General features: G+C 52.2%; 1 protein-coding gene across 1 annotated transcript; it reads right to left on the bottom strand.

The window, feature by feature from the left end:
- Positions 1-1,929: 1,929 nt before the first annotated feature.
- Positions 1,930-24,409, bottom strand: SCD (stearoyl-CoA desaturase). The gene is made up of 6 exons (XM_056352397.1): positions 24,039-24,409; positions 20,005-20,290; positions 12,501-12,631; positions 8,416-8,621; positions 6,925-7,157; positions 1,930-5,671 (listed from the first exon to the last, which is right to left on the bottom strand). The coding sequence occupies exons 1-6, from the start codon at positions 24,063-24,065 to the stop codon at positions 5,472-5,474; spliced, it is 1,083 nt and encodes a 360-aa protein (XP_056208372.1). The 5' UTR covers positions 24,066-24,409; the 3' UTR covers positions 1,930-5,471.
- Between the last annotated feature and the right edge of the window lie 1,435 nt (positions 24,410-25,844).

Genomic DNA, 25,844 nt, shown 5'->3' on the forward strand with positions numbered 1-25,844 from the left:
GCCAGCTCTGAGTACAGTCACAGAATGACCGGATTGGGACACAACTAACACCCGTGTGTCTGAAAGGGGGGGTCGGGGGGTTATTAAGCAAATGCCACCCGCTCCATCTGTCTGGCAGGTGGGGCTGCTGCAGTGCCTTCTCCTCCACATGCCTCCTGGGAGTTTGTTTGCTCTCTCCCCTGCTCCCCAGGAGGTCTGCACAGCCTTCCTGGGGTCCTGGCCCCTCCTGGAGGGCAGCTGCTGGTTTCCCGCGGAGGTGGGAACCCATGGCTTGCTGCAGAGCTGGCACCCAGCCCTGGCTGCTGGGTGGTTCCTGGCAGGACCCCCTGCCCTCCCTGGTTCTGCTCCCGGGGACCTGGGCTGAGTACAGAGGGCTTCTCACAGCTGTGGTCATTGCATCCCGGCTCTGGGGAGGGGCAGCAGCTGGAACCTGGTTCCCCCCCGCAAAGACCATGCTGGCATCTCCTGCATGTTGAGTCCAGAGCAAGAAGATGCAGCAAACTCTCCACCTGGCTGCTGACAGCCTTCTGGGCCAGCCCGCAGCCCTCCCTGCGCTCCCTGCCTGGGCATGAACAGGCAGGCACTTGTTTGCCTGTCCTCTCCTACCCAGCGGAGCAGGCTGGCCCGTTAACCCTTCCCTTCCCTCCCCATCCGTGGTGGGTGGGGGATCTTCAGAGAAGCAGTCAGGGTGCATTGGAATTGCAGCTCAAATCCATGGATTACATAGGAAAGCAGGAGTAATAACCATGTGTGGAACACTTCCAGGCAGTGAGCTCAAAACACTGAGCTGGCGCTGGATGGCTTGATAATATAGGAAAATATATTTTAGGCAGGGGATTTAATAACAGCCTTTCACAAAGAGGGAGAGGCCGAGATCCGAGTTCCACTCTCATGAAATCCAAGCAGAAGGGATCATTAACTTTATTTTTAGGCTTGGCTGAATAATCAGGTTTGAAGGTTTGCCTTTGCCGTTTCCCTTGTTTTAGGAGGGGCTGTGCTGGTGTAGCTGGGGTCAAGTGTGCATTGGCTTATCAGAAGCAGCTCCTCTCCGACACTTCCAGGGACCTACTTCTGTGGCAAGCAGATGAGCCAGAACGTTTCGTTGGTTTTTTTCCACAGCTCGGGGCAGCCGCACATCACCTTGCCTGGGCCGATCATCCGCCTCCAGGTGGGAGAAGGTGGCCGGTGGAAGAGCCCGGGCCCTCCTCCCCAGTAACGCTCCGCCTGCCCCCCGGCGGCCCCGGCGGTGCCCCGCACGCGTGGGCAGCCTCGGCGGAGAGCTCGGCATGCCGCAGCGCAGCGAGCACGGCCGGGGCGGGGGTCCCCGGGCGCTGGGGGCGGCGGGGCTGCTGCAAAGGCCCTGCCTTCCGCCGGCTCCTGCGTGGGGCGAGCCGCTGCCGTGCGGAGGTGGCCTCGCTCCCTGCTGCTGCCGCGAGCTGTGCCCGAGGCGGCTGGGTGGGGGAGCGGGGAAGCCGGCAGCAGCTCGAGTGAGGTCTGCTGCGGGGATTCCCCCTTCTCCTTCCCCTTCCCCCCGCCGCAGGGGGGTGGGGAGCGCTCGGGCGGGAGGGCCGCTCCCGCTCGCCGGGGCTGAGGAACCCGCCCGGCGGTGGCGCCCAGCCCGGCCCGGCCCGGCCCGGCGGCGTTGGCGTTACGTGTCGTGCCGCATGTGCGGCCGCGGGGCGCTGGCCCGGCGCGGCCGGGGTAACCGGCAGTAACCCCGCGGCGCAGGGGCAGCCCGGGCCGGGCCGCCTGCCCGGCCGTAGGGAGGCCGGGATAATCCGCTCATTCACCGCGCTTAAAGAGCCAGGGGTGTTTTTCCCGGGTTCTGGCAGCGAGGAGAGTTCGGAAGCTGGAACGCTGCGTTCTCCGGCCCCGTGAGGCGTGGCCTGCTTTATGGAGCCCGGCCCGCCATGCCATCAGTCCAACACGTTTTAAAGTAACGTTTTTATTATGAACAAATAAAATTTCAGATCAGCACAACCAGATGTCTGTTTCCATATTAGTAGAAATTATTTCAAAAAGGTTGGGTGGGTTTTTTTCCAGTACACAAAACAGAGATACTACTATGCAGAAATCCCTAAGCTGTGAAAAATCATATCCTACTCACATTTCAACAGTGACAGAGCTCAGACAATGTGCAGATTCAACTTTCCAATCCATCCCTGAACACCCCAACACTTGGACATCTGCTCTTCAAAATACCAGCGGGGCTGGGAACAGTTTTGGAAAACAAATGGGCCAGTGCGTACATCCCCCTCTGCCGCACTCGGCCAGGCAGCTCCCAGCCTCGCCACACGCCGGGAGGCTGGCACAACCCTGTTACAGGCAGGGAAACTGAGGCACGGAGCGCTTTTAAGTGACTTAGTCTCATGTCATGCAGTGAGCAAGCAGCCAGGCTGGGCACAGGTCCCAGGAGGACAGACAGCTGTTCTAGCCACAAGGTCCCGCTGCTGCCTTCTCCGCTTCCACCTCTCACAGACTCACTTAAGCTAAACATACAGACAATGCGTCCAGGATACAAACATGCCACCAAAAAAAATTAATATATATATTTATAGATGTGTGATATATATATATCTCAAACAAAGTTCTACTTAAAGTGTTGTATCTGTTTCTTAATCTAACAAAAATTCTAACTCAAATACATTCAAAATCACCTGCACCCACAATTCAATGTAGGCAATTAAATAATTAAGAAACCCCTTAAATGTTCGTAATTCAGAAAGAAAAAAAAAGTTACGGCAAATAGCTGTCAATACTTCTATGTATATTAAAGAAAGATTTAAGGCACCCAGAGATATTTGCCAATCTACTGTTAAAGTGACTGGGCAAACACCAGGACTGTTTGGTTGCTGCTCCTCAGCTTCCACCCTAATTCCAGATTCTGGACCCCAAGAAGCACTTCAGATTTGAAAGGAACCCTTGATGTCAAACCCTGCTTCTCTGCTGACAGGATGTGAAATATTGCGGCATGTCACAGCATGCTTCTCTACTGTAGGGTACGTCACACAACACCTTAGGGGCACCAGCAGCAAGTAAATCATTCTGCCCACCTTCTCCCCTCCCCACACCCCTTTCAAATTGACTAGCTGGAGCAAATTCATCCTCTCTGGATATCACTATGAGTTCATATGGGTTTAGAGTAGACCGAAGTCACCCAGCAATTACAGAGCTAACAGTTTATCTTCTTTTTGAGGTTTGGTTTTCTATTTTTTTTTGTTGTTTTTTTAATTAAGTGGTAGGATACAACGCTAGGCACAACTCCCTTTAGCCCCAGCCAGCCTTCAGGCAGTCATGATGCTCAGGGTCTCCTGACACCAGCTGCTAAAGGGCTCCCTGCTCCATTCCTTCCTGTTGTACCTCTTGGCTGGAGACCACATCGCTCCTGACGGCTCAAAAGTTTGAAAGGTCCCGTTGCTGAGCAATAACAAGGCCATGGTGGTGGCAGGGAGAGGAAAGGGGAGGAGGCGGCCGCCTTTTCTGAGTAACAAATGTGCTTTTGTTAAGGAGAACATCACAGAGCTGTCCTGGCTCCTCACTCGTTGCACAGCAGCAGAAAGCAAAGCTGCAGAGAGGATGCTGGCATCCATCTCTGCTCGTTTCTGCCCTCCCTAGCCTGCCCCAGTAAGGGAGACACTGCAAACCCCACTTCAGTGTCACCTCATTCCGGCCACCTCTTGTGCTTTCCTCCAGCTCCATTTGATGCATTTAAGCAAAAACAATACTATTGGTACAACTAATAAGAACAAAAATTAGTAATAATGGGGACAGTTGGGGGGGAAAAAAGCACGTTCAGCCCAGCGAGGGCCTTGGCACCACGAGACCCAGACAGACCCTAACCCCAAGCCTGAACTCAAGCTGCAGTCTCTGCAACTTGCAGGAAACAGCTCCCACAAGGACTTCTTTCCCCAGCATGCCCTCCAGCTGCGTACCCACATTGGCTCGGTGATATAACTGACCTTTTTGCAGGCTCAGCCACCCTCGCTGCCTTCCTCACCGGCAAAGGAGCGAGGTGGCAAAATAGCTCGCCAAGGGGACTGGGAGGCAAGCTAAGGGACTAACAAGGAGCTGCTTTCACCTCCCCTTCCCACTCCCTCAGAGGAGCAAGGGGGAATGTCAAATCACCTCGGTGGACCCTGGGTAGGGAAGCCTGGAGGTGGCCCACACCAGCAGCAGTGCCTCACCTTGGAGGTCTTGACTCTCCGGAGACCCTGTACCGCCTGGCTCTGCATCGCTGTTTCTCAGGCACTTGTTAATTGACCGAGCAGAGTCCTAGAGGACGGAGCCACCTACGCGGGTGGACACCCTCACCCCTCCCTATGCCTGCAGGCACTCCCTAGCCCTGTGCTCAGCACGGGATGCGGATCAGCAGGGCAGGTACGGACACCAGGACATCCACCTGCCACCCACCAGAGACCCTGTTCTTCTAGCTCATAAAGCAGCTTAACTCCGCTGTAGAGCTTTGGTTTACATCCTTCTCTCCCTCTCTGTTTTGGCAAACTCCCATTTGCTGGCAAAAATCTCAGTGGTGGTGGTGAACAGAAGCACCCCAGGCTGGTGCTGCCCCACAGAAGCCAGTGGTACACCCCTCCATCTGTCCCCCTCCTCGCTGTGGCTCTCTAAAGGGGCCATGGAGCCCAGGGCCAGGCTCTGCCTTCAGTCCCTCCTGGCACAGCACACAGTGGGCAGTGCAGGGAGAGAGGCTGTAGTGCCAGAGGGAGGAGGTAATAAGGTCACCAAGACCACCCTTCAGAGCCCGCTGCTGCCACCAGACTCCCCTGAGCCAACGGTGGACCTGGCTGGAGCTCCAGAAGTCTGGAGGCTCTCCTCTCCCCAGCCAGAGAGGCCATGTAGTGCGGGAGAATGCTTCCCAAGAGGCATCTCAGAAAGAGACAACTCTCTTTTCTGATGGCAAGGGAAGGGGAGACAGGGTTGCTTTTCCCAGGGAGAGCGATTTAGCCATGCCACATCTGTCAGCTGCCCCTGAGAAAGTAGAAGGGACAGAGGAAGGAATTCTGGGGGCAAAATGGTGGGGAGAGGGTCACTGACTTTGGCTCAACTCTTCAACTGGCTGGTACAGGCTTTCATAACTCCATGGTATGTAGCTGGCTGCGACGGCTGCTGCCTACCAGCTCCTCTGTCAGGAGAGACCGGGGCAATGTGAAGTGGGAGACAGGGTAGCAGGGCTGGAGAGAAAGAATGGAAAGGAAAAGGAGATCACAGGAGGGAAGGGGTGGCCTTGCATTATAAAGGCAGAGTCCTAGATCTTAAATACATCACGTAAAATACAGTGTGGGAGGGGAGTTAAAACTCATTATCATTATCTTAAGCAAACTGGTAGCATTATTCAGTAGTTAGTAAACAGAACATTAAACCTTTGTCCAGCGTGTTCAGAGGAGTCAGGAAGGGAGAAAGGGAGAAAAAAGGGAGGAAAGAGAGGTGTGGATGTGTGTGTGAAGGGGATCAGGAACTCAGCCACTCTTGTGACTCCCATCTCCAGTCCGCATTTTCCGAGCCAGGATGACTTCCTTGGAGACCTTCTTGCGATCGCTGGCCAGCCCCAGGAAGCACATGAGGTCAATGAAGGCTGTGGTTACGTTGAAGCGCCATCCAAACTCACTGGTGGAGTAGTCATAGGGGAAGGTATGGTGGTAGTTGTGGAAGCCTTCTCCTGCAAAACATGACCAGGGAGAGGATGTCGCGAAGCTCGAGGTGATGGCCCCTTTATCTTGGCCCAAAGAACCACATTCCAAAAACAGGCTCTGGATTGAGGCCAGGCTCCTTTCTCCTCTCAGCCCAATCTCACCTCTCTACAATCTACCACATAGCATTTGGGAATGGTCCAGCATGCCCAGGCTGACCCAAAGGAGGCAATGACAGTCACAGAGGACCTATGGTGCCTTAGAGGAAAACAAGCATGTGGTGAGGAACTGAGAAAGGCTCAGGCTCACCAGCTGCACTAAACCACCAAGGAAATCTTAACAGCTTTTCCTCTGCCACCATGAGACACTTTCTGGTATTGGTTGAGCTACCAGCCTGACCTGCAGCAAGTCCCCAACAAGCCAAGCCAATCAATATTCCTACAATACTGGCAGTCCTAATGCCAAATCCAAAGGGCATTTCCAGGTGGGAATAATGCAGATAGACTTCTACAAAATTATCTACCCCAGTCAGCCACCCACTGTCAATGCTGGTTTCAATGCTCACCCCTTCAGGGACATCACCTGGACTTCTGCTCCTAACCCTGCTGAGTTTCTGCAGTTCAAGTCCCACACTACTAAAAATCCACAAGCAGGTCCTTTGATAGTGGAAACCAGTGCAGCCCCAGTGATGTACAGTGATGCAAGCCAGTTGAGGGTTTGGGACTGGGAGAACAACTCAGGCCAAACGCTGACCGTGGGATGTACATTCCTATGTCCCCAAAATTTTGGGAAAAAACATGAGATGATCTCGCTTGTCTCATCCCCAAGTACCCCCAAAATAACCAGCTTCCCTGAGAACACATCCAAATGTGCATCTGCTGGATTTCAAGTTGATCTCAAAGGTCTTTTCCAACCTAAATGATTCTATGAAATCTAAGACAGAGAAGCAGAGACTGCAGCATGTTTTTCAGTCTGGTGAATGGGGCAGAGAGACCTTTGAGCAGGGTAAATAAAATATTGCTATTGAGATAAGGAGGTGCTAAGTGTAGCAGAGTCCCTTCCAGCCTGGAGAGAGGCTGGTGGGAGCTGATAACCCCACTGCCCTTATGCACTCACTGGCCAGCCTGGAAAGCACCCCCAGATGCAAAGGCTGGAGGGGAAGGGTGCAGGAGGAAATGGGGACACCTGGATTCACAGAAATTCCTAGAAGCAGCTGCAGCCCCTAAGGGCAGTCTCTGCTCTATAGTCTACTTGCAGCAAAAGACATGAATGTTCAACATACCTAGGGCCCCCAGGCTGACCAGGGGGTTCTCCCGGGGGTTGATGTGCTGATCATACGGCCGGTTGCCAAACATGTGGGCAGCACTGTTCACTAGCCAAGTGGCATTGAGCCCTATGGTGTAGCGCAGGATGGTTGGAATGAAGAAGCTGATGATGATGGATTCATCCCAGAAGTACCAGGGCACTACAGTGGGCAGCGTGAAGCACAGCAACACCACCGAAGGCTTGTAGTATCTGGAAAGGAAGGGACCAGGAGGAAAGCGCTCAGTGGCACAGGCAGGACAGGAGGGATTGCTTCAGTCCTCCCTTTGGAGGATTTGTGCTCGGCTGTACAGGGAAAAATCAAGTGCAGAAATACCTCACCCCCAAGCCCGCATCTTCTGTCCTGGATGCGCAGAAGCCATGCCTAGAGACTCCCAAGTCTTGTCATCGGGCAGGAGGCTCAAACTAAAGTCCTGTTCTCCCTGTCTCAATCTCACATGTGCACAAGGCAATGTCCCAATCACCGTAAGTCCAGACACCAGCTGCTGCTTTTGGCCCCATCTGCCATTTGCTTCTCAACTATGCTGGTCCCCACAGAGGCAGCCCCTTGCTTGCAGAGGTCCTTTCTCCCGCTGCAGCCCAGTGCTGCAACTCCTCCTTGCAGACTTGGCCCTGCCTACCAATATACCCCAGGAATAAGTGCAAGCAACGAACACTTGTGCCACCAAACAGACGAACATGTAGGGTCCCTCACACTAGAGAGATGGGAGTAGAGGAAGCTGAGCCTCTCTGATGACCCACAAGAAAAATCCCAGGCACAATAAGGAGGAAAGCCATAAATCTTGCTTGTTTTGTTTGGGACTGGACTAGGGACCTCTCAAGTGAGGGTATTTACTACATGGGTTCAGTCCCTCATCCCCACAGCCATGGTAACAGGCTTGCCTCCTCTGGGGATCAGTCCCAGCAGAGCCCCAGACAGCTAAGAGATACCCCATCCAAGAGGCACCCGTGAACCAAGACTGTCCTTCCCAGCTACCACCTCTCTCATGTCTCCATTTTCAAGTCCTCTTTCACCACACTATTTCCAGAAGACTGATGGGAGCGGGGCAGAGGCATGGCCCGGAAGGTGAACCACAGCATCTTCAAGGATGGCCCAGAGGCACTGCAGGTAGGCTCTGGTCCAGCCAAAGCAGCAGCTGGGCTATGGAGGTGCTTTGTAGTGGGAAGTTCAGCTCACTGCTGGCAAGATGCTAAAGGGTAGGCGGGCAAGAAAGGGGTGTGTGAGGGCAGGAGGTAGCACCTGCTCCTAAATACTTTCTATAGGAGAGGCACAGCTCATTTCTCAGTTTATCCCACAGCACAGCCTTGGGCAGACCTAATATGCACATTTCTCACATGATGCCCTCAATCCCCTCATGCTCCATGAAAGGTGCTTGGGGTCCCCAGCCCATTCGCAGGGTTCCCACTCCATCCCTCATGGCTCTGCGCTGGGGCTGACCCCACCACTCACCTCCGCTGGAACATCACCACCTTGTCGGCCTTTATGTCACTCAGGTCCAGCTTCTGGCCCTTCTCTATGACATCCGGGTGCTTGCGCACCAACAGCCAGCCAATGTGGGAGAAGAAGAAGCCCCGCATGGCATTGTGTGGGTCTGCATCTGTCTCGGAGAACTTGTGATGGACACGATGGTCCCGGACCCACTCGTAGATGTCATTCTGCAAGGCAACAGGAGTGGAGACTTAGGGCCAGGGCTGGAGACGTTCCCTTCAAATTAACAAACGGGCCTGAAACATTCAGACACCTAAGCTCCGTTGACCTGAACTTGTCTCAGTCACTTTATCTTTCATTAGGGTCTGGGGGTTTTGGCTTTTAAAACAAGAGGTTGGGTCTTCTTTGCTGCATCAGCTCAATTGTCTTTGAAACCCCCTGCTCTGGTGAGCTGCGTTTTCTCTCTCGGTGCAACAGGCTAACCTCGGGCTCTGCTTTGCACACCCTCTGCAGCATCACGGGCTCCAACTGGTCAGCCTGTTCCCCAGCCCCTGCAACCACGAGCCCCCATTGGCTGGTCAGTGCCTCCTCCCTCACACGTTTGGCTCCTGTTGGTCACCTGTCCCCATGCCTGCGCGGGCCAGCTGGGACTGATCGACCTGCCCCTTCCATTCCTCCTGACATCTTCCATGGGTCAGCCTGCCTTGCTTTTCTCAGGATTGCCAAATCAGATCTGTTTAACTTGGGGGTGAGTTTTTTGGTGGTTTTTTTTTTCCCTATTGGAAATTGAATAGTCTTAAAATTAAGGCCCCTCTTCAGAAACAGAGTAAACATATCATTTTGACGAGTCATCAAAAATACCCCCTTCAGCCCCACATCCATTCTGCTAAGCTGCAAAATCAATACAATTTGGAAAATGTCAAAGCTTTCATCATTTGTATTACGAAATGATTATTTTGGCCAGTTTTGAGAATAGATTTTAATGAGCCTGTGCTCATTCCTTTATAACAGGATTTCAATGTGCTTAAAGCCATGTCTTACACCATCCTACAAAACATGAAACACAGATCCAAGCACACATCTGTTGCCTGCTCCTTAATCTCCTAAGTACACAGGACTTTTCCTGAAAACACTTTGAAGGCAGGGAAGCTGCATAATCATCCCTATTTCTTGCCTGGCAGAGAACCTGTAGCAGAGATGCAGCTCAAATCCCTCTCAAGTGCTGTAACCACCCCTCCTCCTTCAACTGAGATAAAATGATTTACCTGCAGGCCACGCAACACAGCAAGGATGGACACGGGCCAGGATTCAAGTCTCACTTATTTCCAAACACTGGGAACTGCTGCCTTCCTTCCAGCCAAATCCTGAGCACCTCCAAGTGTCACCAGCCCTTACTGATGTTAGCCAGGGCTCGGTCACTCAGCATTCCCCACTAGTACACTGTCCAGCTGGGACAGAGTGAAATTCCTTCTCAGTACCTGCCACAGTGCTGTGTTTTGGATTTGGTGTGAGAACAGCGTTGATAACGCACTGATGTTTTTAGTTGCTGATGGTTTATGTTGATACCAAGTCAAGGACTTTCCCGTTTCTCAGGCCATGCCAGCGAGAGGGCTGGAGGGGCACAAGAAACTGGGACAGGACACAGCCAGGACAGGTGACCTGTCTAGCCAACTAGTCTAGTGAACTAGCCAGAGGGGTATTCCATACCATGGAATGTCATGCTCTGTACAAAAACTGGGGGGGCAGGATTGGCCCAGGCCTGCTGATCACTGCTGGGGGACTGGCTGGGCACTGGTCAGCAGGTGGTGAGCAGTTGTACTGTGCATCACTTGGTGGGTTTTGGTTTGATGCTTTAGGTTTTTTTTTCCTTTTGGGCTTGATTCCTCTCTCTCCCCCCCCCTTTTCATTACGGTTGTTATTCTTCTTATTATTACTTTATTTTATGTTATTTCTATTCTTAAATTGTTCTTATTTCAACCCACAAGTTTTACCTTTTCCCTGATTCTCCTCCCCATCCCGCTGGGGGCGTGGAAGGCAGTGAGGAAGCAGCTGTGTAGTGCTTAGTTGCTGGCTGAGGTTAAACCATGATGTAAGCAGAGAAACAGGGCCATTACTCCTGCTAGAATGTTTCACCTGTGACCCAAAGCCTCTCACATTCCAGACAATACATAGTGTCACCTAACACGAGAAAGTGCAGCCTGAAAGCTGACAGACAGCTTGGGCTTGCACATCTTGGGAGGCTTTCTCTGTCTCTGGAAATCCTTCTGCTGACGGCAAGAGACACAGATTTGGAAAGAGACCATGCACCGCAGCTGGAGCGTGGTACCACCTCATCTTCCACACCCTGTCTACAAACACAATCAGGGGTGTCAAAGCTGAAAAGTCACTATCTTGACCCAAACTTCAGCATGTTATCTTTTCTACAGATCTTACTTTGGGACCATCTCTAACTACAACCTTGTCTGAATATCATGGCTTTCTGAGACCATTAAGCAAAGCCTGGGAGAATGCCTCCTTCCCTGGGAGTTTCCAGCTACAGGCTATATAACCAGGAGAGCTTCTGTGCTGCCGCTGCCTGGTCTTGCACAGGTGGAGGAGCTGACTAGGGGCAGAGTTCCCAAATTCTCTGAGATCACAAGCCACAGGTCTCCGAGTAGCCAACAGTCATTTTCTGCGGGACCTCAGGTAAGATGAACTATAGTCTTCTCTGGCCTTAAGAGTTACCAGTCTTAAGAGTTGCTACCTCCAACAGGAGTGAGGTAAATTGAAAACAAACCTTCTCTTGAAGTCATTGAAAGTAACTGTTATAAAAAAACCAAAAAATCCATGGGGAATGGTACTGAATTTTCAGTAAAACTTTGGATTAGTTCCTATTGAAGCTGAAATATCTGTCTGTCTCTCATCTTTGTCTGCTGCTATCCCCTACAGCAATAGCTCAGCAAATTCTTTCCCCCTCTGCCCTATAACCCTGTGAAAGATGGTCTTTGTACAGCACTAGCCAATACACAGCAACCCATCCCATTCCCTTTCTGAGTGCTGGACCAGTAGCTGGAATTAGCAGCTTGGTCCTTCCTCTTCCTCATGAAAGACTGTGGTTTGGTGCTAACGAAGGATAGGGAAGTCAATGATGTTTTAGAAAGTTTTTCAAGGCTAAAAGAAACCATTCCCACCCTATTTTGATTACATGTATGGGGGGCGGGGTGTCTCTGCGCACACTCCTGCACGTGAGCAAGCCTGTGAGAAACCCATTGAGGTACAGCTGGAAGGTGGAGTGCCACTAGAGCTGCCTCACAGCAGCAAACCAGACAGACCACCAGGATTTTTCTGTGCCGTGCCAATCTGGGTTTTCACTCTGGCTTCTTCTAAAGGGCCATTTCTGCTACACTCTACAGTCCCTAAGGACTTCCTGGTTTGTTTTTGTTAGGGACTCTGAAGTGCTCTCCTAGCATTAGGCAATATCCTGAGGTGCTTATCAGCTGCCTGCAGTCACTTGTGCCACTCTCAGTGGCCCCAACCCTTCTCTCCTTGAAACACCACTGACCTGGGATGACTATGAAAGCCACTGGTGTGACTGTTCAGGAATAACAGGGTTATTCCTAAATACCACTCTTCTGAGCCAAAGAAGCATCCCCCTAACGGTATGATCTCAGCAAGTTCTTGATCCTTCTGCAGCAGCAAATTCCACAGCCTGGCTCCCCAGGCCCTGCAGATTCTCCCCCTTTATCAGCTGTGCAGCAAGAGGGTGAGGCAACACCAGGAAAGCACTTAGCACTTCCACACCTCTTTCACAGGACCTGCACCAAGCACAGGGAGCCTACACCTTGAGGGAAGGGTACATTCCCGCTTTGGAGAGCTATCCTACCCCTGGTCTTGGCTGACAGGTCTCTCCCCTCCCAGTTCGTCTCAGAGTCACCCTCTGTACTAGAAAAGGTGAAGACAAGATGGACTCCAGCATCGCAGTGTTAGATGGAAAGGGCAGGTTGTTTCCTAACAAGAGTCAGCAGGAGAGAGTAACCTCTCCATCAGCTTGTGCCCCATATCTGAGACAAGGGTTCAGGGGGGCACTGCCTTCTGAGGACCAGTGGCACAGGTGAGGAGATGCTTACCTGGAAGGCCATAGAGTTTGCAATAGTCAAGAAGATCCGCAGGGGCAGCGTGGCTTTGTAGGACCGATGGCTCCAGAGGCGGTGAGATCCAGCTGTTATCCCCAGAGCGCTCACCAGGAAGCACAAAACAGCTGAAGAGGAAAAGTAAGTGTTGGAGCAGTTAGAGCAAGTCAGCCTGCAGCAAAATTTCAGGCAGAACAACTCAAAGGCAGGCCGTCCCCCAAAGCTGTATAAGCAAGAGAGGCACCCATGGAGAGCACAGACTGAGGCAATAAAAATCAGAGTGAGAGTGCCCAAGCTACCCTACCACAGGCTTCCTGAGCAACGTGGGGCAAATCACTTCAGCTCTTCATCTCTGACAAGGGAGGAAGCTCCCCTTTACAAGACTTATCTCAAGGGCTGGTGCTTCAGTACAGTGCCGTCTGTCATGATGCAGGACCACCAAAATTGTACAAAGCCACCACTTCCATGTAGCCCTTTGGTAACTGCTCTGTGGTCCACCAGGAAACAGCTTCTCCCTTTCCTCCCAGCTCAAATAATCAAGAGTCCTGCTTTCCTGTTTCACCACTCCTCACTAACCTCTTTTGCATTCTTTTCACCTGGAGGTAGTAGATCATCTCACAGCTCTTCAGGGGGACAGCTCAAGCCCAGGGTCAGGCTTCTCTTCTGCTCCCTTTCTGAGCAGAAGCTGGCTCCAGAAAGATCTAACCTACCATCCCACTGAAGTCTGGGCTTCACCTTCAGCTCCACCACTGACTTAAAATTTTCCCAGAGGCTCCTGTTCCCAGGGTCTTTTTGATCCCCACCTCTGCCCAGCTCCTGCACCATTTAAGGAAGGAAACTTCAAGGCCAACCACTCACTGCAAGCCATGCCCGTGTGCTTCATGCATTCCCTCTCCACACAGGTCAGAGGGAAATCCTTGCCCCTCTGGCAGCCAGGAAAAAAAACCACATCCCTCTCCCTCTGGATCATGTGTTTATGTCCACCCTGGTCTGTATGTTCATGCAACCTCTGTAATTTAACCTGGCTTCCAGCACGTGGTCCTAGAACTAAAATGGAGAAAAGACCCAAACAGAGTCATAGCAGCATTACACTAGGAAGCTGGGGATAAGAAGAAAGTTTGATCTGAAGATTAACTCTTTCTCTAGGAAGGAAGTGTCAGGAAGTTCGGCAGAAAGATGGAGGACATTCAACAGCTTGCCCTGCAAGCTCAGACATGGAAAGGGAAGGGTGCACATCTGTGCACAGGTCAACTGATCCACATTCAGTCCCCTGAGGGAAGGGATGCCTTCTTACCAGTCCCCCTGGGGAAACACCTTCCTTGGTATAAATTTGCAGATTTCAGCCAGTTGGATCAATCATGAAAACAGCACCTTATTCTTACTCATAAAACCATGGATAGGAATCGCTAGTATGCTTGACAATACCATGCAGTCCAGCCAAATGCCTCTAATCAAGCTTATCTCACACCTAGGAAATAGGTACTCTGCCAGAAACTTGTCTGGAATCAGAGCCCCGAGACATGGACAAGGCACTGTAGCCCTGCTCTTTCATTCAAAATAACCCAGGCTGTATTTCCTATCATCTCCTGTTCTGTCTTCCTTCTGTCACCTCCTTTTTGTTTTTCTACATTCCAAACCTAATCTCTTATCTGCTAAAAGTCTGTCTTGTCTGATTTAACATCCTCTTCTGGCCCCTTAAACTTGCACAAAGTGCTCCTCGCTCCCATCCTGCTGTGTAACAGTGATGTTCCCTGTCTGCTGATCTGACTGATGTCCCATCTTCATCCTCTCCCTCAGCTTCCCCACCTACTACTGAACACGGTGCAAGCCGCAGACTAGCACACCCCTGCTTCATGTCTCTGCGCACCTCTGCAGTCCTTTGGAGGAGCCAAACACTCACTGATCATAGCAGATTTACAGGGTGCAAGAAGGGATGAAAACGCATGCAAATACAGCAGGATCCAGCCTCTGCAAGAGACAATGGAGCTGAGCAAAGCTCACAGAGCTGGCCAAGCCTACACAGGGAGAAGGGAGGGATGCTGGAGCAGGGCGTTTAGTTCAGGTCTCCCCTTGGCCTTACTGGCAGGACAGCACTTAGGCTGGACACCCTGAAGGTCTCACACAGCCCCATGACGCTGACTCACGACCAGTTCCCTGTTGGTTTTAGATTTTGAGACTCATTTTAAATCAGTTACTATCCCCACAGCTTCATACAGAAGAGCAAACCTTGAAAAAGTACCTAACATACGACTCTGATTTGCAGAGCCTCTCTGGCCTCAGATACTGCAATAACAATGAAACCCACTCCTGGATGTTTCAGACACTTCCTACTTGCGGCAGAAGGGTGACTCACCACCATTCTCCCTCGAACATAAGCAGCTGTACCCTGCAAACCACATTTCATAAAACCTCTGGGCAACTTCATGCCTACAGTGCACACCCCAGTAGCTGAGGTAGATTTCCAACGGTGATAAGAAGTTTATGGCAGAGCTGAGAGCAGCATCCAGGAGGCTGGATTTAACTTCCAGCCTACACAGTATGAAAAACACCAGACAGGGAGTCCATGATAAACAACGGCAGCTTCCACTGGATGTGGGGGACAACTTGCTAGGGAAAGAGTCCAGCTCTCCACTGTGGGGCAAATAGGCTTGAGTTAATGGTGCACTGGGGACAGAAATTAACTATGCAATCATTCATGATCTTCAATAGTGCTAGAAAGTAAATGCCAGGTTACGTGAGTACAGGCCCTATTTATAGTCCTGAGTTCAGGCTTCCCTCTCTGGTGAATCCTCACATGCTGACTGGGACTTTTTTGGTAACAGAGGCCTCCAGGAAGACAACCCTGGCAGAGGACTGTGGTATTTCAGCTTTGCAAGAAGGAAGCTCATCTGTGTCTCTTTTATAGAGGCAATTCTCAGAATTTGCCTGTGGATATCAACATCAGGAAAAGATGACACCAGCAATGAAGAAATATCAGCAAGCACATGGAATCACAAGAGATGTGTAGTGGGGGATACCAACAGACCCAGAAACCACACAACCTAGTACTTGCTTTCAAGGAGCCTTGCCTGAAAGCTTTTGTTAGAAATTTGGAGGAATATCCACTGCTTTCAGGTGCCCCAGCACAGAACAGCCACAGCCTTCATCCAAAGCCCATGAACCTCCACAGCTCACGTTGACTTCTCTTGGAGCTGCGTCCCAGGTCAATGTAATGGCCTCTCTAATGTAACTCTAATTATAGTCCTGTGCTGCCTTTCCTCTTGCTCATATACAGCAGCTGTAGTTTATCTACTGAGCAGACACTTTTTGTGGGAAAGGAACTGATTCTCAGTCTACACATACATGGCGTATCCCCAGTCCCAGGCACCCAGCCCCACGGAAACCCAAGCCCTACCTGGGGACCATTAGCTTCAGCAGCCATACCTAGGAGTTGTGACAGTGACAGGACATAGACAGCAAGATTGAAAAGCCTGGTGGAAAACAGAAGAATCCAGCACCCTAATGACTCAAGAGGGTTCATCCCCACAAACAAGTACAACAATGATCACTGCACAGCCAGGGAATCAGCATCTCACAGGGAAGAAGAAAAGCTCCTCCAAGATCATCCACTAGGAATGAAACTGGAAAGAGTAGAGGTGAAACAAAGCAGCACAGATTTTCACAGCTGCCCTGTGATGCTGCCCCAGACTGAAGGACTTAGGACTCCATCAGCTGAGGTTTCAAAGTCATCTTCCACACCAGGCTTTGAAGTATCCAAGAGACTGTCAGCTCACAGGTGATGCTCCCAATGACCCATTCAACTGAAATACAAAGAATTATGACCTCTGGCAGTAATATACACCCAGTGCTCCAAAAACTAAACCCAAAACATTCCAGATTCAGTCATGTCTATATGACTCACCAGCCTTTACCTCTTTAGGGCCCAGATTCAGACCTCAAGTTATGATGGGAAGTCAGGAATGTGCTAAAGGCATTGTCACCTGCAGTCAACACCAAGGATGTTTACACAAAGAGGTGTCCCTGCTCCAGCAGGTGTCCTTGGGCTTCTGCTCAGTGCAAGGGAAAACTACAGCTTTCCACTGTAAAATCTGGCAAAAACAGAACTTCCCCTCCACACTCAGAGGCGAAGCACACCACCTGCTAGTTAAGCCTGGAGAGGACACCAGAGTGGGAAGGTGCTGCCAGAGGTAGTCTTGATGGGAAAGTAACAACTAACTTCTGTAAACATCCCCGGGGGTAGCACTAGCTGAGATTTTCAGGCTGTCAGCGTTGACTAAATTACCCAGCAAGACTCCCCTTGGTGCAAAGACGACGCAGCAGCAACAGCAAACGGTATCACCCCACGTTTCTGGCACTGCAGGAAACTGAGGTGTCAGAGCACCATGTCAAGAGGAACCATCACTGTTTTACAGACATTGTTGACCAGGCCAATAGGGGGTTAACACAAAGTATCGTCAGTCTGCTGCACCTGAGGGCCAGGAAGACAACCTGCAAATCATGTTTCCAGGGAGGCTCAGAGCAGTTAGAGGAGAAACTGCCAATCACCTTTGTGTCCTGCCCTCCCAGCCTTGGTCTCTGTGCCTTTTGGCAAATGACGGAAATCTTCCCATGAGCCCTGAGAAGACTACAAGACTTTGTCAAGTGCAGCACAGAGGACAGTAAATAGAAGGGGAGCTGGCTAGAAAGCGAGCGCTGGCAGGGCTCGGACAGCTCTCATTATGGTGAGCTCTCACCTGATCAATCCCAGCTCATTCTGGGAAGCTCTGTACCAGAAAAGAGATCAGGGGATACAATGCACACAGCAACGCAGAACAGCAAACAATGATGAAGGCAGGGCTGGAGAGCTTGAGAGACAAAGAGGAATTAGCACACAGAGAAATGAAAACAAAAGAGGACACAGTCACCAATATAACTGGTTTCAGAGGGACAGGAACATCAAGGAGACAGTGGCCTGGATGAAGAGAGTGTAAGCAAGGGATTGCTCCTTAGAATAGAATATAGAAGGTAGATCAGCTTCCAGGCACCACAGCTGCCTGTAACATCACAGCAGAGAACATCTGGGGCCATGTTAATTTTATATCATATGTACACAGCCTAAGGAAGGAATGATCTGAAAAAAAACCAAACAAGCAAAACCCCCAGCAGCTCCGGAACTACCACTAGGAGAGTTCTCCGCCATGAGCTCATGGTGTATCACTGGGAGCAACATAACTCTCTGCTGCTCTATCCCTATGCGTAAAATGGGAACTGTCGTCCTCTCCTCACTACCAGGTGGCGCTGGGAAAATAACAGCAAGTCACCAAGATGACAGCCACAGGTGCCTTGCATGTGCTAAAGGAAGGTATGAACCAAGAAAAGGGCAAGGCAAAAAGGAGCAAGGAGCCTTGCTGAGAAGTCAGACCTGTGGAGGATCAGAGTATCCCAGCTCTGGTCAGCACTACAAGAGAACGGACTACAGGGGAAAGCTCCGATTTGGTGGCAGGGTGCAGGGAAGGGTGGCCCTTTCCCAGAACAAGTGCCAAGGATGCAGGACAGGGAGCTCTGTGAAGCTACTCCAGCTTTAATAAAGCAGGATGGATCTCCAGCCAGCCCAGAACAGTGCGGCTCCCCCAAACTCCACGTCCTTCTCCCATTTCCAGAACATCTGTCACTCCAGAAGCCACCAAGGAATCTCACAGTGCCTCACAGTGGCAGGAGAGCAACTGGCACTTCACATCAGAGTTTACTGAGGAAGGAGAGCAGGAGAGACTGGCATCAAGTAAAAAGCAAGGCAGATGCCCACGAAATACCATGGGACGCCATACAGACATCTCAAACAGGCTCGTGGTGGCAAAGACGCTGCCTCAGAGACCATTTTGAGGTAAACTGGGGATTAGCAGAATGCAAAGCAGCATTAACCTTCTGGATCAAGATGCTCGAGCACACTCAAGCATCTCAGGGGAGCTCAAGGGAGAAGGGTTGGATGGATTTGGAAATCACGGTGCACCTCAGCAGCTTGAAATGAAACTAATAAACCCAACTCACCTTTTCCCTCCTCCTCCTCCCCGCAAAGCCCTGAAGATATCTGGGTGGGGTTGGAGGACCCGGGCTGTCAGCTCTGAGCCTGGGGACAGAACATGTAGAGCAAGACCAAGAGCCCTGAAACACTCCTCCAAGGTCATACTGAGGCTGCGTGTTCTGTCCAGCCTTGCCACCCCACGGAGGAGGGCAGCCTGTCAGGTTTCCACAAGGGAAAGGCCCAGCAAAGTCTTCTCTCAATGACCCCCTGAAAGGCCACATGGGCTGCACAGGGAACATGCCGGTGTCTCTGCTTCTGCAGATGCTACAGCCAGCCTCTGAGCAAGTCCTGTGGCTCCCAGTGATGCTCATCCCCCAGGCCTCTGCCTGCAGGAGGCCGAGATGGTCCAGGAGGAAAAGAGGCAGTGGCCAGCCAGTCCAGCCACAATGCTGATGCTTGTTGCTCAAAGCCATTGACCGACCAAGTGACCCTGAGGGTGTGACTTTGTGGGAGCACCACTGACACTGAAAGCTGTGCCAGCAAGTCTCAAACTAGAGACTGTTGCTTTTTGATTCAGGATGCTCTGTTTCACAGGAAGGCAGGGGCTGGATGCAGGCTCTTGACCTCCCCACTGGAAACCATTTGACTTCTTGACTCCTCCAGGGGTCCACACAAAGGCTCATGGAAAGCAAGGCTCCCCCACAGCTTGGGCCCTGGGCCCAGCTGCCTTTCAAGTAGTCAAAGGAGAAGTCTGGTTCCTACCCAGGGCAAGGTCTCTGAGAAAGGGGAGCTTTGCCTAGCTACCTTCTGCTGGGTTGTCCTTTCCGCTGGAATTTGCTGCCTGGAGAGCCGCTTATTTATTTTATGAAAGTTGTCAGGCTTAGTTCTGGGATGATGGGGTCTAATCCATGCTTTTTTAAGATAGAGAGACCTGAGATTCAGACTTAACTCTTGATGTTTACCTTCAGCACAACTGTATTTTGTCTCTTTCCCCGCAGACTCACGTGGAGGCTCTGAGGGGATTTACCCTCCCCTGGCAAGGACAGGAATGGGTCTTGTCCTTGGGCAGCAGCCTCATGCCAAATCACACCCTATATCTTGCCTCCCCAGGCACCCCTTAAGGTGCTCTTGCTAGCATCTTTCTTCCCAGCTTTCTGGGACTGTCACAGTGCTCCATGAAACACTCTCTGTGCTTCGCTCCACAAGTGGCTGCACATTCAGGTGTGGGCTACTTCCAAGCCTAATGCCTGTGAATTCAGTTTCTTCCTCTGGCAGCCAAGCAGTCCCCTGTCAGATCCTTCCCCCTCACACGTGACCTTCCAAGAGACACTAGCAAGACCTCCCACAACTTGCTATGAAGCTGCCCAAGCAGCTTCTTCTAACAGGAGCTCTCCACTTACTTCCTTCTCCTCCCTGAGTCTGTGGGCCTGTAGGGAAAAAAAATACCACCCAACAGATTTTGGGTTTGCAGATGCCAAGAAACAAACAGAGGAACATGCTTACCCCATGCCAGTGTCTGGATCTTTGCAGAAGGTATCAGCATCAACCCGAATATGGCCCCTAGATGCAGCAGGCTCATAAGGATGATATTCCTCCAGACGTATCGCACAGGGGGCTTGGGGCCCTCTTTCTCCTGGTAGGTCTCATCAAAGAGATCGTCTATCATGCCCCGGTCTCCTGCCAAGTCCTCATGATTGATTAAGTCCTTTCCCACGATGGCATCCCCATTCCTGGTCACCCGGGAGGTAAGGGTGCCGACAGTGGTGGTGCTGGAAGCGGAGGAGAACTCCTTGCAGAGGTGGCAATGGACATTTTAAAGAAAGGAAAAAAGGAAAACAAAACAAGAAGTTGGTGGTTACCAATGCAGGGAGTAGAAACACGAGCAGCTAGGCTGGCAGTACCTAGACTCACAGCCTGCCATCTCCCTGGCAGGCTCCATTCTTTCAGCTGAGCCCTTGGCACAGAGAAGAGCATGCTCTGACCCCATGGAGTCATGGCCCGAGAGGGAAGGGGCCTGATCGTTATAGGGAGAGGAGGTATATGGCAGACAGGGTGCAGAAGGCACAGAAAAAGACCTGAAAGCCAGTCCTTTTTCCACAGTGGCTTGGGCGAGATCATTTGCAGGCTGCAAGGTTTTTCATTTTCCTTCGGTTTTATTAGTGGGCGTTTTTAGGTGGGCTTGTGGTCTGGACTTGTGTAGAAGCAGACAACAATAAAGGAAATCTTGTGAATGAACAAAGAGGAGGGAGATAAATAAAACCTGTCTGAAACACAGTTTTATTGTAAATCATGGGGCCGCTCCTGATATCCTGCCTCTTTGTGTCACCCCACCAGGGATCACTGGGAACATCCATAGGGGGATTCCTCTGGGGTGACTCCTCCTCTCCCCCTGCCTCACCTTCCAGGCTGGGACATGGTGAGGCTGATGTGCTCGGAGATCAGTGGGCAGAAGCAGCCGAGTGATAGACCTATGACTCCCACCCCATGCCTGCTTCTAAGCCCCTTATCCCACTCCCACTTTCCACACTGGACAAAGCGAGGCAGGGAAGGCTGTCCTCTGAGCCGAGGCCACGAGCACGCTGACAGGAAGTTTTAAGCTGCAAGTTGGCTCAGCCTGGCTCCTGGCTCCCTCCTGTAACCGTGACACAACATTCCCTCTGCACAGGCTTGTTTGCCCTGGCTGAGTGACAGCCTGCCCGACCAGGCATGCGTGACGAAAGGAGCGGGCAGGACTGGCCCTAATGAGACAGGTCACTGAACCCTGAATCACTGATTTCCATCTCCATCATGACAGCCGCGTGCTTGCTGGTGCTCGCAGCCCTTTGTCAGGCCGGAGCTCCGGCCCCGGCGGGGCTTGACCCATGGGGTGCCAAGTGCACGGACACAAGTGGTGGGAGGGAACACCGCATGTGACCCCTGGCCTCCTGGGAACCTGCCCCAGGGACAGGTCCCCCCACACCCGCACCACGACTTCCACATGCAAAGGGGCACTAAAGGCCAGTGGGAGCCGGGACCGTGGCTCCAGGGAGCACGGCCAAGCTGGGAAAGCTCCTTTCCCAATAGAAGTCTCTCCTGAATCAACAGCAGATTTCCACCCAGGCACCTGGCATTTGTAAAAGACCACCATCCTGCCGTGGCCTGGTTTCTTCAGGGAGGCATTAAAATCAGGCCAGGCAGCTTACGTGGCCACCCCAACTCCTCCCTTTCCCAAGGGCTGAAACGAGAGGGTTACAGACACACCTTCCTACAGGGAGGAGCTGGCAAAGCTGACAGATTCCCCACCTTTGGGAAGTAAAACTATCTCTACAGAAGGAGCCCCGTAAGTTTTTCCTTCTGGAATCAAAGGTTAGAAGGGAAAAAAACTGGACACAAAGTATCCTGCTGCTGTCACTGAACCCAGGCAGCTGCTGAGCTTGGGACCAGCTCCTCTGCATCCTGACTGCTGGCCATCTCTGCCTGCTTTCCTAGTCAGTGCTTTGAGGGTACGATACTCCGAGCTGCTGGCAAATTCAGAGGCAATCCCCCCACCAAAAGGGCCGTGAGAAACTTCTTCTAATCCAGAGATTAGGTAAGAAAAAGTCCTGCCCATTCCAAAGTGTCAGATATTCTCATCTGGCATTTTGGCAGGAAGGCACAATTTTCTTCCTTGGCTGGCAGACAATCTACCAAAAAGACCTAAGACTTGTCTATGCAGGAAAAAATCCCCAGAGAGATCTGGTGGTATAATTAGATGGGTAACTCCCCATATGGACATGCTGCTTCCAGAGTAAGAATGTGGGGTTGGTGTTGCATTTTTCTCCTCTGCAACAGCTTATGTCACTGTCAAAGTTACACGGGGCAGAGGAGGACGAAGGAGAGTGCAAAGAAAACAGCAGAGGAAAAAAACCAAACTCTTCTTCCAGAATTGTAGTAGCCACAACATGAGGAATTTTACCAGCATACCTATGCTGCTGGAATTACACTGATATAATTGAACCGGTCATTTCTCACATGTAAACTACCCTTACATCAGAAGGGCTATAAAGCAGCTGTGAAACACAGCTCCATCATTACAGACTTGGTGGGGGGAGCATGGGGGGGGAAGTGGGAGGGAAAGTGGGCAACCGTTTAGCTAGACCAGAGAAATGAAGAAGAAAGAGGATTTTTACCCCCTTATGGCCATAGCAGCTCTTGTGGCTTCCACCAAGGAAAATGGGAATATGATTGATCCAGAGTCTGCATCTGAGAGGGGGATGAGGTCAGCTAAACCATTTTCCTGAGCTCTCCCTCATTTCTGAATGACTTTGCAGCTCTCATCTGCAGAACAGATGTGTTCCCCATCTCCCCCTCTGCCCCCCTCACCCTACCAGTGCTGAACACACCATAGGTGATCCTGGCACCCAGCCAACTGCAGCTCAAAGGCTCCCACGCTGGGTTCAGCCTTGGGGCCCCAGGGCACTGAATCTCAGGTCCAGTATATTTGAATATGCCCAACGTGACCCAGGGACAGGATTCTTTCCAGCCTCCAGGATATGCCCTAAAATGCATGCCAAGGCCATGAAACATGGTCTGAGCTCACTGCCTTTCGCATGCGTTTTGGGTGGGCAGAGGAGTAAAGTTCTTTACATCACAGCATCCCTGGAAGGTCACAGCACGTGCACAAAAGGACAGGGCGAGACCGTGTGTGCTGGTGACAGGCAAGACAGCAGGGCTGTGATTTACTTCCACTCCTCAGCACAAGCAGAAGGGGGAAGGATGAGAAGGCTGGAGCAGGAATACCAAAATCCAACCCCTGCCTCCCCTTAGGCAAAGGGTGGCTGCCAGGAAGGGCAAAAATAAAATGAAAATCTCTAAAGATGCAACAGCTCTGTGTATCTTCCTGGTGCCGGGCTGTTACTCAGATCTTCTTATGCCAAAAATGGGCAGTCTCCCCACTGCATGTTTGCTCAGCTCAGGCAATGCAGACAACAGTCATTCATTTCATCTGGGCTGCTTTCACCTTGCGTCTGTCCTAGAGACGCTCCCTGCTGCCACATTTGACTTAGAAACACTGCAAGTGAAAGCCTCTTCTTGGTAAAAAATCATCATTAAAAAAATTAAGACAATAATAGTAAAAAAAAAAATAATCACAGCCTGAGCGTTACCAAAACCGCCACAACCTCCTGGCACAAAAGCCTTTCCCGGACAGCCTTTACTACCATGCCGCGACGGCAGTTTCCAAGACAAACCTGCATTTGACGCCCGGCGTGCCCGGGGCGCGCGCCGCGGGCAGGGACCCCGAGGCCGCTACCGGCCTCGCGCACGCTGCGCCGCGAGGCTCGGGCGATGGCCCAGGCCAGCACCGAGCGGCATCGCCGCGCCACCGAGAAGCGGCACCGGGAGGGCACCGGCGCGGACACGCGTGCGCGAGCGCGCACGGACACGCGTGGATGCCCAGACCCCTTTCCCACAAGACAGCCGCCGGGCAGCGCCGCCGGCGCCGCGGGGAGGAAGGGGGAAGGGGTGAGGGGAAGACAAAGCCCCGGCAGCCCCCGGCCCGCCGGCAGCCCCCCACTCACCTCCTCCTGCAGCAAGTGCGCAGGCATGGCCGGCCTCGTCTCTGGTCCTCGGCGGCGGAAGGCGGGCGCGCAGGTCCCCGGCGGCGGCAGAAGGCTGGCGGCGGCCCCTCGCCCGGCGAGCTGTGCGGCCGGAAGGCGGGCGCGGGGGTATTTAAGCGGGGCTGCTCGCCTGGGGGCTGGCGGGGTTGGGCTCTCCGCGCCCCGGCCTCCCGGTGACCCCTTGCCCACGGTGGGGATGCGCGGGGTCAGCGCGGCGGGCGGCGAGTCGCGACTCTCGGCGTGCCCGGGAGGGGAGGGGAGGCGGGGCGCGCCGGGGGGCGGGAGGAAGGATGCCGAGGAAGAGTAGGATGGCGAGGGCCAGGCTCTCTCATGATGCCTGGCTGCTTTTTTTCCTCGCTTTTTTTTTTTTTCTTTCCTCTTTTTTTTCCCCCTCCTCCTCGCGAGCCGATTGGCTGCGGGAAATTTGGTGCCACCTCGGCCCGCGCTCGCCATTGGCCGCCCGCAATCTGCTGTTCGCTCCCCGCGGCGCGCGCCCCGCGCGGCCCCGGCCCCGCGCGGCCGTTGGGGGTGTCGGGGCGCCCCTTCGCCAGCTGCTGCGGCGGGGAGGGAGGGGGCTTCAGCGCAAAACTTCCGCGCCGTGTAGGGGGTCTGCGTGAGAAGCGTGTTACACACACACGCAGTAAGTAAAAATGGTCCATCTCTGCCAGGGAAAGCACACCCACAGCTGTGTGTCCGGGTCAGCACGTACTCTGTTCAGGTGTTTATCTCGATACGCAGCAACAGTCTGGAAAATGTTGGCTGTAACGTTTTATGTAGAATCCTGGCCGTTTCCCCCCAGAAAACAGTCCCTTTTGGCAGAGGGTGGAAGGAAAAAGGAGCTGCTCAGTTTGCTGTCGGCTGTTTTCTGTAACAAACCTGCTCACTAGCCAGTAATGCCAGCAACAGGAAAAGCCAAGCTCTATCCCAAGGAGACCTTCACCATTACAAGTGAACAAGAGGGCTATTACAAGTACAACCTTGCCCGTGGCAGAGCCTGGAGACGGCTCCCCTAACCCCACCATGTGGTCGCTGTGCCAGGCACCCTCAGCCCCTTGGCACCAAGGCTTGGGGTGCCCTAGTGCCACCACCCTGGCCAGGACCTGTTTCAGCTGCTTCCCCCACTCATGCTGTGTCCCGTGTTCAATCTCTGTCCCCCGCTGACACATGAGTCATTCTGGGAGTGTAACAAGGATGTCAAAAGCCATTTCAAAGTGTGCCTGTATCCCCTCACATGCGTCCTGCCTGGGAGGCTACCCTGCAGCTGTGGAGCTGATCTGCGAGGTGCAGGTGGGCAACCAAGACCTTGCAGAGTCTGTCCCTGGGCTGATCCTGCTCAGACGTAGCAGGGCTGATTCAGTGGCAGCTGTCAAAAGTGAGCTGCATTGTAATCGCTGGGAGGGAAAAGCGACAATGAAAAATAACAGTAGCCCAGTTGTTCTCTGCATTTAGAGGTATTCAGAAAGGGGGAAGAATATGCCTCTCCTTTTTCATTGCACTGTGATGGATGAAGAGGTCTGAGAGGAGGCGGTGTTTAAGTTTTACATCAGGAACTTGTGTCTTGCCTACTTTTGGAGACACAGCACTGAAACAGGGAGCCCGTGTCAGAAGATGTTCCTAGATGGTGAAAGCTGTTATGAGTCAGAGAGAAACTTTTAACCGTCCCTTTTAAGACTCTCCATTAAACGTTTGGTTAACAACATAGGGTTACCAAACACTGGGGAGAAAGGATGTTTTAAATAAAAATTCTACCTACTTTCTATGTGAGTG

This window comes from Falco biarmicus, chromosome 9 (assembly GCF_023638135.1).
Source record: "Falco biarmicus isolate bFalBia1 chromosome 9, bFalBia1.pri, whole genome shotgun sequence".
Classification (NCBI taxonomy): domain Eukaryota; kingdom Metazoa; phylum Chordata; class Aves; order Falconiformes; family Falconidae; genus Falco; species Falco biarmicus.